Genomic DNA, 16282 nt, shown 5'->3' on the forward strand with positions numbered 1-16282 from the left:
GGTCAGAGATCCAGGAGTAGCTCGTATCACGAGCTTCTCCCCTGACCCGACCTTCGACCTTCAGACTCCTTCCCCCAGTCTTGGGCAACCTTGGCGAGTCCTTGAGGATACCTCGAGCTAATAGAGTACGACCTCGAAAACAGGAGCTCCGGCCTGGGGAAATTTACGGACTAACCATGATTAGTCCGAGACTCGACCTGCTAATCAGCCCGTGGGAAAACCAGGGCGTACATAGACCTTTAAATTATATTTTTGGGATCCCAATGTATACAGTAAACGTTCTAATGAAACGTTATATCTTAACCAAAAATTTTAATCCCTAAACCGCTAATCATACTTAGTTACACGATTTTGGCCAAATGACACGATTAGAGAGTTTAGCACTATTTATAAGGCACACCATAACGGTCTCTAGAGTTTAGGGTGTTACAAAATCTCTCTAAATCGTAGTTAGCAAAAACCAAGGCATCAACAATACTAATTTGTATCTTAAAATACTATTGTGCATTGGAGCACAATTATTCCCTTTTTGTGTCAAATTTAGCACTATATTTTGATTATAAGTTGAAGATAATCTTATTCATAACTGATAATAACTATTAATATTATTGTAGCTTGTGAATTTTACAATTAGAGAGAATCGAGATAGTAGGTATTGACAATGGAAATAATAAGGGAAAAAGAATTAGAAGAGATAATTTCACCAATTGAATCAGTAAATAATAGAATGATAAGTAATAGAATGAAAAACAAAGTAGTAAATGCCATCTATTTATTGTAGAGCGATAATGTGTGACTAATTTAGGATAACGGTTGAAGGATAGAGAAATAAGTAAGAGAGTGATAGATTATATTATATAGTAATGCTAGATATACACAAAAGTCATAATAAATATGAGTAATTGGTAAAAATGAACTATTATTTTAAGTTATGTTGCATTCTTGCCTAGTTTTGATAATTTTTTTGTAAAATGACATTTGTCTAAAATTTCGACCAGCTGTCTGAATTTTTTGACCAATTGTCTAATAAATTTTGACTAGTAGTTTGAGGTGTTAGAGGTTATTTTGTAAAAAAATTATCAAAAACTATGTGAAAGTACAAAATGACTTCAAAAAAAATAAGTAAAGGTCCCTAATAATATAGATTTTAGTCAACTATTTTTTAGTGGCATGGGACCCCATTACTTCTCTAATTACGTAGATCAAATTAATCACACATTATAGGGGGTGGCATATTTTTTTAATTATGAGTATCCACTAAAACTCAAATTTCCTTATTAAGTAAAAGCATTGTTCATATCCATTCAATTAATAATATATTATAGGTGGTTGGCCAGTGGTAGAACTAGAAGGATCCAAAACTAGAGATGACTTTTGAGACCTATTACCAACTCATAAATGGAAGTTTAATTTGTGCACGTACTTGGTTTATTTGCCTATAAATATATCCCACAATATATCTCTTACTATAACCAAGAGAGTGAGAGTGAGAAAGAGAGGTATATCATCATCAAATAAATTGTTAATTATTAGTATGGAGCACTTGGTATTGGTCTCCCTATTGCAAGGATTCATGGCATTAGTTTTCATGGCCATGTTTGTATTATTCTACAAGCACACATCTCCCTTCGTCGGCAACCTGCCGCCAGGCAAAATTGGATACCCAATATTCGGTGAGACCATGGAGTTCCTCTCCACCGGATGGAAAGGCCATCCTGAAAAGTTCATCTTCGACCGCATGGCCAACTTCTGCTCCAACATCTTCAAGACCTCACTCCTCGGAGAGCCGGTTGCTGTTTTCTGTGGCCCCACAGGCAATAAGTTCCTATTCTCTAATGAGAACAAGCTTGTCACTGCTTGGTGGCCAAGCTCCATCGAGAAACTCTTCCCCAGTACCACTGAGCAGGCCACCGCATCTCAGGAGGCCAAGAAGGTCCGCAAGATCGTCCATCCGTTCATGATGCCCGACGCTCTCCGAGGCTACATCGGCATCATGGACACCGTAGTCCAGCGCCACTTCGCCGACAACTTGGAAAGTAGCGGTGGCGAAGTTGTTGCCTTCTCTCTGGCCAAACAATTAACCTTCTGGATAGCTGCCAGGGTGTTCCTCAGCCTCGACGACCCCAAGGAGATACGTAAGTTTGAGGAGCCCCTCAAGCTATTGTCCTCCGGATTGTTCTCCATCCCCATCAACCTCCCAGGGACCACCTTCCACCGCGCCCTTAAGGCGTCTTCTTACCTCAGGAAAGAGCTTGTTAAGATAATCAAGCAGAGAAAGGTTGAGTTGGCGGAGGGCAAGGCCAACCCCTCGCAGGACATCTTGTCCCACATGCTTGTCACCTGCACCGACGATGGCCAATGCATGACCGACCTGGACATTGCTAGCAAGATTATCGGACTCATCATCGGCGGCTACGAAACCACCAGTTCCGTCTGTACCATTATTGTCAAGTATTTGGCCGAGCTTCCCCATGTGTACGAGGCCGTCTACACAGGTTAATTAATATAGTGTAATATAATCAAACAGTATTACTTATATATATATATATGTGTGTGTTATGATGATATTAATTGGTGATCCAACAGAACAAATGGAGATAAAAAAGGCAAAGAGGAGAGGCGCAGGAGAGCTGTTGAACTGGGATGAGTTGCAGAAGATGAAGTACTCATGGAATGTGGCACAGGAAGTGCTCCGAGTGGCTCCTACGTTGCCGGGGACTTTCCGTGAAGCCCTGGACGACTTCGTGTTCAACGGCTACACCATTCCAAAGGGGTGGAAGCTGTACTGGAGCGCCAGCTCCACCCACAAGAACCCTGACTACTTCCCCCAACCGGACAAGTTTGACCCCACCCGGTTCGAGGGGAATGGCCCTGCACCGTATACGTTCGTGCCGTTCGGAGGTGGACCCAGGATTTGCCCGGGGAAAGAGTATGCGCGGCTAGTGATCCTGGTGTTCATACACCACTTGGTCACGCGCTACAGGTGGGAGAAGATCGTTCCCGACGAGGACACCGTCGTCGATACCTTGCCCATCCCCGCCAATGGCCTTCCCATCCGCCTCATTCCCCACCACCATGCACTGATCGATTAATCACATCATCTTCCATCCATCCATGCATGGACACCACTACCTTTCACTTTGCTATGCCTTTTTTCCCTTAATAAATATCATGAGCATGGCTAACTAAGCAAGTAGTATTCGACAACTTAAGTTGCTAAATAACAACACTCGTATATTATTATCTTTGTAATTTGTACCTGACTTTACCTCATGTAATGTGTATTTGTCTTTGTAATTTTACTATAATGGCACCGTGGCTTTCCTTATTTTGGGTGGCTTGTATGGAAGTACCCATTTTTACTTGAGAAAGTTTACTAAGATATTATAGTTGTTATTGACAATTTAGTCATATTTTGGAGCTTTATTTCCTCTTCATTGTGCATTTTTGCAGTCATGAAATATCAGTTTCCCAAGGTCTCATATCTAATTTTGTCTCTTAGTCATAAATGAGTTGTTATCATTAATTTGACTTGTGGAGCTATATGAATGTGTTATTATTAACTTGGTACATTTAGATGCAACTTGATCAATGTGATTTTTTTTTATCTTTTTGATTCAACTCTTCTTGTGTGAGCTTGTTTATTACAACAACAGCCAGATATGATATAGAAACGTACTCTCATAACTTTTGCTATTATACATTACTTGAAGACAAAATCCAGATGAAAATGGTGGACCAAATGGCGAGTGCTGGAGCTGCTACCAAGTAGGTCCATAGGAAGAGCACTGAGCATTCTTCTTGCCCAACGTTGAACAGTTGTGTCATAGTACCTGCACTTGTACTTGTCAGCACACACACACACACACACTACCATACCATGATTCTTTCTCTTAAGAAAATGACACTTACTTACCAATATTCATGGCCGGAGGAAGTGTGAATTGGAGCATTAAGAGGTAGAGGAACAAGGGCTCTGATGGCAGAAATCCAAGATGGTTTGCTCCTCTAACTATCAAAATCCCAATGCCAGGAAGTAGTATGTAGCGGCAGAAAATCACTCCTCCCAGTAGGGATGGTTTGATATTTGAGGAGCGTAGGCCTGTTGACATGTTGTTTTGTTCATCTTTCTATTGCTTCAAATTCACTTATGAGTGATACAAATTCAGCTATGGTTAATCGTGTTACCTTGAGTGAGGTTCCCTCCTAGTAAAAGGGTGATGCACGGTAGTGTTCCACCACTGCACACACACATCCAACTAGGTCAGACTAGCATAACAGAACAGAGTTAGAGTTAGAACTTAGAAGAGAAGACACCTCCGTACGTACCCCACCAATTGAGCCGAGTCTTGGATCACACGCAGTGGTGCACTCGGACCAATTATCAGATTTTTGAGCCACTTGGTCGCCCCAAACACTAGTCCCACAAACTACTGACCACCATTTGAACAAGAATAAACAAATGACTTAAAGCAACAACTCTGCTGCGTACATGGCAAAATGGCTTGAAAAATGACTCACCACAGCTATGGTTGGGGGAGCCAATAGCTCCTCTCTTATCTTGTGAAGAAGTTGACTAACTCTACTCCATAATGATGTGTGTTCCAATTCCTGTAGCGAATGTCAGGACTTTTGACTAATTGTGTTTACAGTAAAAAAGAAGATAAGAGTCACTTACAGCAGCTTGGTTTTGCTGAGTGGTACTAGTAGTAGTGAATTTGTGTTCAACAGAGTTGATTTCTGATACTACAAGATCAAGATGGTCGTACTCATGATGATGATCATCATCATCACATTGAGCCTTATCCTTGGTAAGAAGGCAGGTTTGGGAATCCCCTTCTAGATCTTTGTTTGGTGTCTTTGTAATCTCCTGCTGAGCTTGAGCTTGAGCTTGAGCTTGAGCTTGGGCTACTTCGAGTGCTTTAAATTTCATAGATGATGTTCGAACAAGGTGATAAGTGTAAGTCCATATGAAAAAACCACCTAGCTGCAATGCAAAGCAAACCCCATATAGAATAACAATAACAGTTATATGTCTAGGTACTTACTAGTGCTAGGTAGGAAGGAAGGAGTTGAAATTACATACTGCCATAGAGAGTGATGCATAGGAGAGCGCAGCAGAGCGACATGCCTTGGTGTCACCAAATGGGGTTCCACTTTCGTTGCAGATAGCAGGAACAATTATGATGACCAGGTTACCCAAGTTACCTATTATGATGATACATATAAGAGTATTGAGAAGGCAATGCAGCCAAGTAGGTAAGGGGTTTGGTTTGGTTTGGTTAGTACCTGAGGAGCAAGTGGCTATGATGAGGCCTTCGAGATGAGGTTTAGGCCTTAAAATCTTCACCACCAACCATCCAAGTAACCCTCCCACTACAAAGGTGAGCAAGATATTGAGAGGCATAAACCACCTGCAACAGCCACAGCATAAGACTTTCTCTTACAAATACTTAGAATTGACTGAGTAAAATATGTTATGTTATGTTATGTTATGTTATGCATACCATGAAATAAGATCCTCAAGTGTGAGGGTCTGAACTAGACTGGCAAAAATGTAACAAGGAGAGAAAACCACAAACACAAGCTGTACGCACACACATCATAAATTGGTTATAGTTTGGTTTGGTTGGTTCAAAGAAATGAAAATGAAAGAAAGAAAGAAAAACAGAGATTTGGGTATTTTTGTTTTACCTTGTTCAAGGCAGCTAGTGTATCCAGGGGAAGAAGATTAGAGTAGTTAGAAGCCAAGAAGGCTCCCATCAAACTCACAATGAGAACTTGTAAAATGGGCATGGATGCCACTTCTAAGAGTGTCCAGAACCCCATTTTCACTACCCACTTCTGAGCTCTGAGCTCTGTGGTTTTAGATTTGTTGTTGATTTTCTTCCTTCTTCAATGCTAAGGAGATCTCCAACCAAGCTGTGTTTTTGTCTTCATTATAAAGATATGTATGCAATCTCTATTATTGAAGGCCTAAACCACTCTTAATAATTTTGTTTAAATACATTTATATCCTTTTATATTATTTATTTTTATAATTATATTTCTGTTTTATTTTTTATTTTTAGAGTTGTGTCGTACTAATAAATTAAATAAATAAAAATAATAAATAACAAAAATAAAAAAACAATAACATATCAAATTTAAAGTTACAAAAATTAAAATACGAAATGAAATTAAACATAATTAAACACCACCAACAACAACAAAAAATTTAAAAGAAAAACAACAATAATAACAACAAAATAGTTCTAATACCAACGTAAACTAGAAACATCACTTAATAATCTCGAAGATCATTATTAGATCCTCCAATACTATTAGAAGTATGTTGAGATGTTTGGCTTTGTTGAGATCTTTTCAACAAAATCTTGATCGGTTCATTTTGAAAATGGTCACGTAGGATCAGATTACTAATCAAATGTAATATTTTGGAATGACCTTGTTGTAGTTTTCGCTTTTTTATATTAGATGTAATGCTTAAAAAGAAATTTTAAAAATGTAATATTTTATTTTCATAATGTAGCAATTTAAGTTAACTCTATTAATATTGTTTTTACTTGATATAAAATTTATTATCACTTAATTATATATTAGTGTTAATGTATAAATTATTTATTGATGATTAAAATGAATAAAAAAAATGAAGTAAAATTTGAAATAATAATTGGAGATGAAGTATTAATTTAAAGTGAAAATGGTAAAAAATAAAAATAAAATAAATTTATGGTTGAAGCAAAAGATAAAACAAAGGTATGAGGATGCATAGGAAATAACCATGAAACTAGTGCCCTTTTGTCGTCATCTCATGTACCTTATGTTGTGTGTTTTTTCTTTTTAAGATTTTTGTTGCTTAGTAATCTGTACTTTTGAGTTTTTTTTTCCTTTTGTATAATTAAAATAGCAATTAAGTTTGAATCTTTCCATACATTATAATTTCTAAAATTTAAGAATGTATATACATACTATAATAAGTAAATACAGATTTTGCTCCTCTGTCTTAGTACATACTATAATAGTTTTTTTAGAGTGTACAATTTTGTCTATTTGTTCTTTTGGAAACTTAGGCCAAATAAAATATATAAATTGTCTATATGTTGAGAAACCATAAAATAATAAGTTCCACGTGCTATTTTTCTTCACTTTATTTTGTAATATTTACATTTTTCTTCCCTATCAAATATTAGGGTCAGAACTATCTCAACATAGATGTTAGGCAAACTTATAAATTTTAATTCTAAATTAAAAATTTAGATTAGTTATTTATTAAAATAGTAATTTCGGGATTATAATCTCATAAATACTTTTATATTAATTATACTATTTTAATTGTGTATTAAATTATTCTTTAACTTTTTTGGTGCCCATAGAGAATTGCTAAGGGTCGCTATCGGTGCCTAACACTACAAGTAGGTGGCATACCGTTATTAGTGCAATCTAATATCGAGTCTCACTTATTTAAATTTAATAAGTATTATGGGGTATCGTTAATCAATCATAGAGTGTCACCTCATGTAGTGTTGAACACTTTGAGGTGTCAAATAGCAACACTCAATTAATTAAGAGTAATGATATGTGCACTCAAAATATGCATTCAAACATTACACACAGTGATGTGTCACAGTTTTTTAAAACAGTGGGTCCCAACTTTAATAAATGTGATTGGTTAGGCTAAACTATCACATCACTGTGTGTAATGTTTTGGTGTATATTTTGAGTGCACATATCATTACTCATTAATTAATAAGAGGAGTTAAGCAATTGGGATCTAATTACCACTATAAGGATCTAAATGCAAAAAAAAATAATCTCAAGGACTAAAGTGACAATTCATATATAACTCAGGGATCAATAATGCTAAAACCCATTCTTTGAATTGTACTGGTTTCCTTTCATATTGAAAAAGCTAGAGAAGCCTATTCTAATCGAGACCCATAAAAAGTAATCAGTAATTATGAAGAAAATTAAATTTTAATATAATATATATATTTTTTTAAATAAGGTTCAATCTTGACCAAGATTCTTCTTAAAAAAAATAATATAATTTAATTCAATTCAATACCATATCAACGGGTAAATATCAGATTATCTACCATTAATTTAAGGCCTATTAAATTATTTTGGCAATTATCAAATTAATCAATATTTAATGATTATAGTTAATGTATAAATATTGATATAATTATTGAGTTTATAGAAACGAGAATAAACAGGTGCATGTGATCTTCTTTTTTTTTTTTGGTTTTATTCCTTGTGTCATCTCTAATTGACACCTTAATTTTAAAGCCACTTGATTATTTTTATTACTTAACTTTTCATTTAATTTTGACTTTTTTTTAGACTTATCTGGCGATGGATAAGCTAGTGGTTTTGTCTTTTTGTATACATATAAATAATTAATTTTTGGGTTTCCCTTAGTTACAAGTTGACACATGTGCCTAACTACTTTAACAATATATTTGAAGTGAATTACTTTTCTACCACTTTTAATCATTATGAATTTTTGCGTATGTATGTGCGAATTGGATTGGATTAAAAATAATTAATCAAATTGGCATTTTATTTATATAAATAATTTTTTTAAAATGTATATGTGTATAATAATAATATTAATTTTTTTATATAGTTGATATAAGCATCAATAGTGATATAACAACAATTAGGATAAATAGGAAATTTTTGCCCCCTTAACCTTTTTTTATGGCAAAAATTCTTTGTCAACTATAGTGATTATTGTAAATTTGTCACTTCTGATATGATATATTTTTATGTAGCATTGTTTTGCACTAATATGGTAGAATTTGAGAGTTCAAACATGAAATACATACATAAATAGTAATATAATAACAAATTTTAAGAAAATATATTTGCATTCTTAAAACTAATTTTTGTATGTTTACCGTTAATAAACTAAAATTAGACTACTTTAAGTATATAACTAAACAAACCTCAACCTAATGAGCTTTCAATATATTTTTCATTTAAAAACAAAGCCAAAACTACCTAGTACATACATTGTTATTCAAATTTAAACTTTAAATGTGAAAAGAAATTAAAAAAAACACACAAAAATATGGATAACAGCCGCCGTCTGTGGGAATCGAACCCACGACCACGTGGTTAAAAGCCACGCGCTCTACCGGCTGAGCTAAGACGGCTCATGTGTATACCTATTATGTTTATAACATTTATTCCCTTGTAAAATTGTACAACAATTTCATCTCAGTCCAAATGCAAGGACATGACTAAATAAATTTTGGATGGAGGGTATGATTTGCTTTAACAGGATTTATTCTTTTTCAAAGGAAAAAAAGCACACCAAAAAAAGTACCATTGCAATTATCCGGTTTGGTATAGATGAATACTATAAAGAAAAAAGGTGAGATATTCAAACACTAACTAGTAAGAAAAGAAGCTTAGGTTGCAGAAGAAAAATAAATCCAAGTAATAGTAGATTCAAATTCCCTTTCCAATTCCAATTCCAATTCCAATACATTATGAGTGTAAAGTAAGCTAAAATTTGCTTCTAGTGGAGGAGAAGCTCTTCTTGGATAGCATAGGCATAGGCATAGGCACCTCCATAGGTAGTACTACTAGTCAGTCTTGGGATCCAATCTCTTGCAAGTAATGCTCTGCTTCCAGCGCTGCCATGCACCCTGCAATGCCAAACTCCAATCTCATTACATTATCTAAACTCCATTTGCTTAACTTAAATAGACTTTGTTTGCTATCCTCCTAATCCTATTATTCTTAATCTCCATAGCAAATTGAATAAGAAAGTTGTGTTTTTTGTTGTTTGTTGTTAGTAAAATATGTTCACAAAACTTAAATAAACATATTAAACAAGTTTGGCCAAGTAATTACCAGTTCCGGCAGCTGTAACAGCCTGCCTGTACTTCTTGTCCTGGACATCCCCGGCGGCGAAAACTCCACGCACACTGGTCACCGTGCTCCCTGCCTTGGTCGCAACGTACCCATCTGAGTCCAGCTCCAGCTGCCCATCCAGAAACTTGGTGGCCGGCTCGTGCCCAATCGCGAAGAACAGCCCAGACACCTTCAAATCACTCACTTCACCCGTCACTGAGTTCTTGATCTTCAGCCCTCCCAGAGACTTCTTCCCTCCCTCTCCGTACGCCTCCACCACCGCCGAGTTCCACACCACTCGGATCTTCGGGTTGCTCAGAGCCCGATTCTGCATAATCTTCGAAGCCCTGAAGCTGTCCCTCCTGTGGATTATGTACACCTCCGATCCGTACTTGGTCAAGAAGTTCGCTTCCTCCATCGCCGAGTCTCCCCCGCCTATCACCGCCAGCGGCTTGTTACGGAAGATTGGGGCGGCACCGTCGCACACAGCGCAAGCCGAAATCCCACGGTTCCAGAACCCGCCTGCCCCGTCGTCCGATCCGGGGAACGAGAGGCGCTTTGCGACCGCGCCGGTGGCGACGATGACGGAGTCGGCGATAACGGTTCTGGAATCGGTGAAGATCTTAAAGGGAGAGGTGGAGAAGTCTACGCGAGAGACGGTTTCGGAGAAGATTTGGGTGCCGAATCGGAGGGATTGGCTCCTGCAGCGATCCATGAGTTCGATTCCAAGGATGCCATCTGGAAAGCCTGGGAAGTTCTCGACGTCGGTGGTGGTGGTGAGCTGGCCACCGGCGGCGATGTCGTTAGCCATCCAACCCTCGAAAAGAATCGGCTTGAGCTCGGCACGAGCAGCATAGATGGCGGCAGTGTGGGCGGCGGGGCCACTTCCGATGATGCAAACCTTAGTCTGGAGAGTGGTGGGAGCATCCATGGCGGAGGAGGAAGAAGTAGCAGCGACGGTGGCGGTGGCGGCGGCGGTTGAGGTTGAAGCGAGTCCAACAAAGGAGCGAGCTTTTTTGAGGAGAGTAAAGAGAGTGTTTTGATTTGGGCGGAAACTCATACCTAAGCTCCTCTGGCTCTGATATTGCCCTTCACAATAATATTTTTATTTTTATTTTTATTTTTAAATAAAATGAAAGAAAAATAGAATTTGGAAACGACCCTTTTCTTTTTTTTTTTTCTTGATTCTATATTATGTTTCACATTTCAGGTTTCATTTTCATAATTTATATCCTAAACTTTTTTTTGGAGTTATTATATCCTAACAATATTACCACATACATACCAATAGTAACAGTACAAGTTTGTATTTTATTTTGTTGTAATATAAAAAAATGGCGCCAAAGATGAAAACAAATTTGGTAGAATCGTAGTAGTGTTAGTGTGTGTACCAAATCAAACCAAATCAATTGAAATGTGAACAAAACCAAAAACATACTTACTGTTGTTGTTGTTGTGTTTGGAGGAAGAACCGGTTCTTTTAGTTGGCTTTGGGCCATGATTGAGGCCCATACTAGAGGAGGATTGTTCCATTGTTTTTTGTTGTTGTAGTCTTAGAAGAAAGACAATGAGTTGTGTTAGTTAGAATAGGGTTTGGTTTGGTTTGGTTTGGCTTGGTGTTCCTGTTTCAGAGATTATGAATTTGGGGTCTAAGGAAGGAGAAGAAGGAGAATGGATGAAGATTAAGATGAGGCATTCACAAGTTAATGTTATTCCATGATTGGCTAAGCTAAAGACTTGTAACAAAGTATCTCTACTACTCTCATTGCTCCTATCCTTAACTTCACCTTCTTCTTCCTTGGTTCACCACACAACACACATTCTCAAGCCCAGCCCAGCCCAGCCCAGCCCAGCCCATTTCCTTTTCCTTCTTTGCAAATAGGGGTTTACAATTTGTGAAAATTATATATTATATGGGAATTTTAATAGATTGTGCAAAAATATGACTTTTTTTCAAGAAAAGTTAATCTATGGCTTTTTTGTTTTAATTTCACTTTTATGGGTTTAGTTTCCCATATTTTTGCAATAAAAGTTTGTTTATGCCATATTTTCACTCTTAATCAAGTTTTATGAATTCGGAAGGGTATGTTTGTAATTTGATTATTTTTTTTAGCTTATTTGATTATTTTTTTATATTAATTTTATATAACTATTTTTATATTAAATTTTTTCATGGTTGTTTTGCAAATTTTTTTTTTTTTTTTTTGTAATATGAATTGTGTTTATTATTATTTTTGTTTATTGTAAATATTTTTTTTCCTTTTTTTTAGGTTGTACATTTTTTTTTTCAAATTCTGGGTAGGGTAACCAGTTACTTGATTGATCTTAAAAAAAAATCTTAGAGCTAGGTTAAATAACATGCACTAAGAGGGGTAACCAGTTATTCTGAGATGGGTAACTTTCTGCCATAAGAGAGGTAACCAGTTACCTAAGAGGGGTGACGAGTTACTTATATTAAATATGAAAAGAAACATCAAATTTGAAGGAAAAAAAATGAAAGAACACTTCATTAAAAAATGAAGAATAAATAACTATGATTTTAGTAACATAAGTAACTAGATACCATAAAGAAACCATAAATATACACACACAAGAACGTGAAAGTAACCAGTTACCCTCATAACTATACACACAAAGAATGTGAAGGTAACCAGTTACTCATTCACGTTTTCAGATTTTTATTAGTTTTCTTTCCAAATTTTGGTATTCCTATAAGTGTTACAGTAAAAAGAAAATGCTGAAAAAATTGATTTGAATTTTTTTTTACATATAGTGGAAAAACTATAAAAAAAAAATTACAATAATAAAAGATAATAAATAAAAAAAATAGTAGAATAATTATGTAATGTTAAATAATGTGTGTGAAAAAAAAGAAAAAAAAAAAGAAATAGAATGAGAAAAGAATAAGTACAAAAATGAAAAAAAAATATGAAAAAAAACAAAAGAAATGATGAATGAAAAAAAATAGATGAATAAATAAGAATGAAAAGAAGAAGAAGAAAAATAATGGAAAAATGAAAAGAAAAAAAATATGAATGAAAAAATTAGTAGAAAAAAATGAAAAAAAATGGAAGAAGAAAAAAAAGCTAATGTGTGTGAAAAAAGAAAAAAAAATTAAAGGAGAAAATAATAAATACAAAAATGAAGAAAAAATAAAATAAAATAAAAAAACTGAAAAAATATGAAAAAAAAAACAAAACAATACAAATGAAAGAAAAAAATAGTACCCCTCCTTTTGCTCATTTGTTTTGATTAATTTTGATTTCTAATATGGGATTAGTTTTCCCATAAACTAAGTTTTCTTAATTAAATTTTCCCATACAAATTAAAGAAAGTTAAACTCCCATATTTTTGCACATTGATAGCTAAAAAACCATATTTTTGAAAAATCCCCTTACAATTTTGTTAAGTCTTCTAAACAAATGGTCCTAAACTTGCCACGTAGCCTGTAATATTTTAGTATAGATTGTGTATGCAAATAATATTACTCTTAGTACAAAGGGTTTATACATTTTTTGACCCTATGTTTTGTCTCATTACCTATTTGGACCCTGTATTTTGACAAATTATTTTTTGGACCCTATGTTATATAAAATGATTAAAATAGAACCCTAAACTCAATTTTGATGAAGAAAAAATTAAATATAATAATACAGTTTTTAAGCAGAATGATTTTATTTTTGTTCTGAATTATTAGTTTGGTAAATTATTTGTGATTTTAGTTGAAAAAACATTGACCAAAATCGGGTTTAGGGTTCTATTTTAACTATTTTATAAAATACAAGGTCCAAAAAATAATTTATCAAAACACAGGGTCCAAATAGGTAATGGGAAAAAACACAGGGTCTAAAAAAGAATAAATGCTATTTAATAGATAATTTTTTTTGGCAATAAAATCTTTGAGTAAAAATATAATAGCACTCAAATTTTTTCAATTAAATTTGAATAGATGATTTTGGTACTTTTTTTTATATATTATAAACCTCCAAATTTTTTACATATCTCCTAACTAGATTTTTCGTCAACTAATATAATAATAATAATAATAAGTGTTGAGTGTTTTGTGGGTACATCTCAAAGTGGAGTGTGAAATTAAATGAAGATGTAAAGTAATAAAGGCGGTAATAAATAAAAGAGACACAAATTTATAGTGGTTCAGTCATTCATGAAACTTACGTCTACTTAGTCAATATTATTGAGATTTTATTCGGAACCACAAGAACAATTATACTTAGTGAATTCTTTGTTCTTGAGATAGTTGGAAGTTTAATTACAGAGTAAATGCTTTGAAGATGATTAACAGTCTCTAACCCTTTCCATCAATTACATTATGATATTTATAGTTAAAAATGTGGGTGGAAATGACAATAGAAAGTAATAACTTGATCTGGCTAATTCCCAAAAGTTTCAGAGACGCTTCGGGCCTCTGTATCCTCTAAATGAGGTAATGGAGATCGTCTGCGTTTATTTCAACCAAGTGTACCAAAAGTGGCAACCCTGCTGAAGCTTCAAGCTAGCAACGATCCTCATCTTGTGAGTCTCAACTTGGCGAGGGCTACCTTGAACGAGGTAGGCGAGGGCATCTCTTGAACAAGGTGGGTGAGGGCCACCATTGTTGGATCTGGCGATGACCCCATTTGATGAATGTCTCATCTTGGTGACGACTCTATTTGGTGAGTGGTGGCTTTTAGTGGAGGCGTGCACGAATTAGGTGAGGGTCATAAGAGGAGAGAACGACGAGTTATCACCCAAGATGGGCTAGGGCTCTTCATTGTCGTGATGGGCAGGGGACCCCCTAGCCGAAATGGGCAAGGATCCAGTCGCCAAAGTGGGCGAGGCCCCCTTTTTGGGGGTCGATGACGTCCACCAATAAAAACAAGCTTCGTCTGTTTTGACCCATACTGTACATTTTTCACCATGTGCTCGCCACATTATCATGCTAAAATTTGGTATAACATTTGCTCCCTAAGTCAAGCTTATTAGGAGCACAAGACTAACTTACAATAAACCTCACCTAATAAAGGATATTTAGAAATTTTTTGAATGAAACATTTGGTTCTTCCCTAAGAACCAACACTTAGAATTTTGTGAATGAAACATTTTGACCTTCCCCAAGAACCAACACTTGAAATTTTTTGAAATATTTGGACCTATTAGAATTTTTTGAAATATTTGGACCTACTTTCTCTTTGGCTCCACTTAATGAGTTGTGGAAGGTTGCTCCCATAAAACCCTAGCTGGCGCCTCCTTCTTCTTGGGTTACATTCGACCGTGCCACATTATCATGTTCGTGCGTGGTACACCAAAATCGGCACCATACTCTAATCTCGACTATTCTTCTTTCGACCCGATATAATATCCACTCTCTTCATTTTTTATTATTTTAAGTGATTATTAATTAATATCACACATTTGAATTGCTCTCACAAATATGCTCATGAATATTTTTTAGGTGTTTGAGGAGAAAAAAGTCAACAATATCATATTATATAAAAATAAAATAATTTTCCACACTAAAAATAATTGTGAAGAAAAAAAAAACTTTATTGTTACTATTTATAGAACCTAAGGATTTAATCATCAATTCTTATTTGTTAAAGACTAAATTTTCAAGCAGTAAAAAAGCTCAAATAGTATTCATCTAAAATCTTCAAAAATATTGACAATATAAAAACATTTATTTATATTCCCGCGTTTTCATATTTCAATGGAAAAGACAGCCAATCCGTTTTTATGAGGTCATACAAGAAATTTAGTTGATAAAGTGTTGGCTAATATTCAACAGCCATTTTTCTTTTTTAAAATTTTCTGTGATTGATGTTTAATTAGTCAAAGTATTAAAAGCGTGTTAGGTTGTTAATAATATTATTAATAAGAACAGTAACAATAGATTATTCAACTCTCATCCCAATGTTCACACCTACTACGAACCTTCCCTTTCCCCCAAAGTCTCTAATTGTGATAATATAACAAAACCAAACCATTTCATTTCATTTAATACTAAAATAAACAAAATCAACTCATTGTCATTCTCCAAAATTGCATTCATCAAATTTAAAAATGAGAAACAAGATAATGTACAAAAATTAGAACCACTGACTCAAGTGATGATGACCTGAGGACTTAGTGTTTGATTATACACAAAGAGAGAAGAATAAGAGGCTAAACAATATATGAATATCTGTGATTAAGATGAAGAATCAACAGAAATGGAAGAACGCTTGATGAACTCCAAGCAATCAGCAATGGCTTCGGCATAGAATGAGTTAGAGCGCCCCAGGCCTTGGTGTTTTCTGTAGTTGTAGCTGTAGTTGACATGGTTATGGAGGTCCTCAGATGAAGATGAATGAGAGGTCTTGCTATGACTGTTATTACTTCTCTTCTTCTTCTTTTTGTTGAGAGAAAGAGAAAGAGA

The 16282-nt window shown here is 35.1% G+C and overlaps 3 protein-coding genes and 1 non-coding gene across 4 annotated transcripts; 1 reads left to right on the forward strand and 3 right to left on the reverse strand.

The window, feature by feature from the left end:
- The first annotated feature begins 1473 nt into the window (after positions 1 to 1473).
- LOC133812956 (beta-amyrin 28-monooxygenase-like) lies at positions 1474 to 3411 on the forward strand. Its single transcript, XM_062246814.1, has 2 exons — positions 1474 to 2495; positions 2587 to 3411. Exons 1-2 carry the CDS (start codon positions 1535 to 1537, stop codon positions 3090 to 3092), a joined length of 1467 nt encoding a protein of 488 aa, XP_062102798.1. The 5' UTR covers positions 1474 to 1534; the 3' UTR covers positions 3093 to 3411.
- A 59-nt stretch (positions 3412 to 3470) lies between these two features.
- Positions 3471 to 5883, reverse strand: LOC133812957 (protein PIN-LIKES 7-like). Its single transcript, XM_062246815.1, has 10 exons — positions 5695 to 5883; positions 5508 to 5587; positions 5290 to 5414; positions 5087 to 5208; positions 4679 to 4987; positions 4522 to 4611; positions 4330 to 4430; positions 4189 to 4241; positions 3917 to 4102; positions 3471 to 3833 (listed from the first exon to the last, which is right to left on the reverse strand). The coding sequence occupies exons 1-10, from the start codon at positions 5827 to 5829 to the stop codon at positions 3697 to 3699; spliced, it is 1338 nt and encodes a 445-aa protein (XP_062102799.1). The 5' UTR covers positions 5830 to 5883; the 3' UTR covers positions 3471 to 3696.
- Positions 5884 to 9088: 3205 nt separating this feature from the next.
- On the reverse strand, positions 9089 to 9161 carry TRNAK-UUU (transfer RNA lysine (anticodon UUU)). The gene has a single exon. It is a non-coding gene; the product is annotated as a tRNA-Lys (tRNA).
- A 277-nt stretch (positions 9162 to 9438) lies between these two features.
- LOC133812958 (thioredoxin reductase NTRB) lies at positions 9439 to 11415 on the reverse strand. Its single transcript, XM_062246816.1, has 3 exons — positions 11310 to 11415; positions 9868 to 10956; positions 9439 to 9659 (listed from the first exon to the last, which is right to left on the reverse strand). The coding sequence occupies exons 1-3, from the start codon at positions 11398 to 11400 to the stop codon at positions 9601 to 9603; spliced, it is 1239 nt and encodes a 412-aa protein (XP_062102800.1). The 5' UTR covers positions 11401 to 11415; the 3' UTR covers positions 9439 to 9600.
- Between the last annotated feature and the right edge of the window lie 4867 nt (positions 11416 to 16282).

The sequence above is a fragment of the Humulus lupulus genome, chromosome 1, assembly GCF_963169125.1.
Source record: "Humulus lupulus chromosome 1, drHumLupu1.1, whole genome shotgun sequence".
Classification (NCBI taxonomy): domain Eukaryota; kingdom Viridiplantae; phylum Streptophyta; class Magnoliopsida; order Rosales; family Cannabaceae; genus Humulus; species Humulus lupulus.

Excerpts from the sequence above, each read along its gene's own strand:
- LOC133812957 (XM_062246815.1), bottom strand. The coding sequence starts at position 5,829 with ATGGGGTTCTGGACACTCTTAGAAGTGGCATCCATGCCCATTTTACAA. Across the intron at positions 4,988-5,086 it reads ATGCATCACTCTCTATGGCA|CTAGGTGGTTTTTTCATATG; the intron begins GTATGTAATTTC and ends TTTGCATTGCAG. Across the intron at positions 4,431-4,521 it reads CTCCCCCAACCATAGCTGTG|TTTGTGGGACTAGTGTTTGG; the intron begins GTGAGTCATTTT and ends GGTGGTCAGTAG.
- LOC133812958 (XM_062246816.1), bottom strand. The coding sequence starts at position 11,400 with ATGGAACAATCCTCCTCTAGTATGGGCCTCAATCATGGCCCAAAGCCA. Across the intron at positions 10,957-11,309 it reads CAAACACAACAACAACAACA|GGCAATATCAGAGCCAGAGG; the intron begins GTAAGTATGTTT and ends ATTATTGTGAAG. Across the intron at positions 9,660-9,867 it reads TGTTACAGCTGCCGGAACTG|GGTGCATGGCAGCGCTGGAA; the intron begins GTAATTACTTGG and ends TTGGCATTGCAG.
- LOC133812956 (XM_062246814.1), top strand. The coding sequence starts at position 1,535 with ATGGAGCACTTGGTATTGGTCTCCCTATTGCAAGGATTCATGGCATTA. Across the intron at positions 2,496-2,586 it reads GTACGAGGCCGTCTACACAG|AACAAATGGAGATAAAAAAG; the intron begins GTTAATTAATAT and ends GTGATCCAACAG.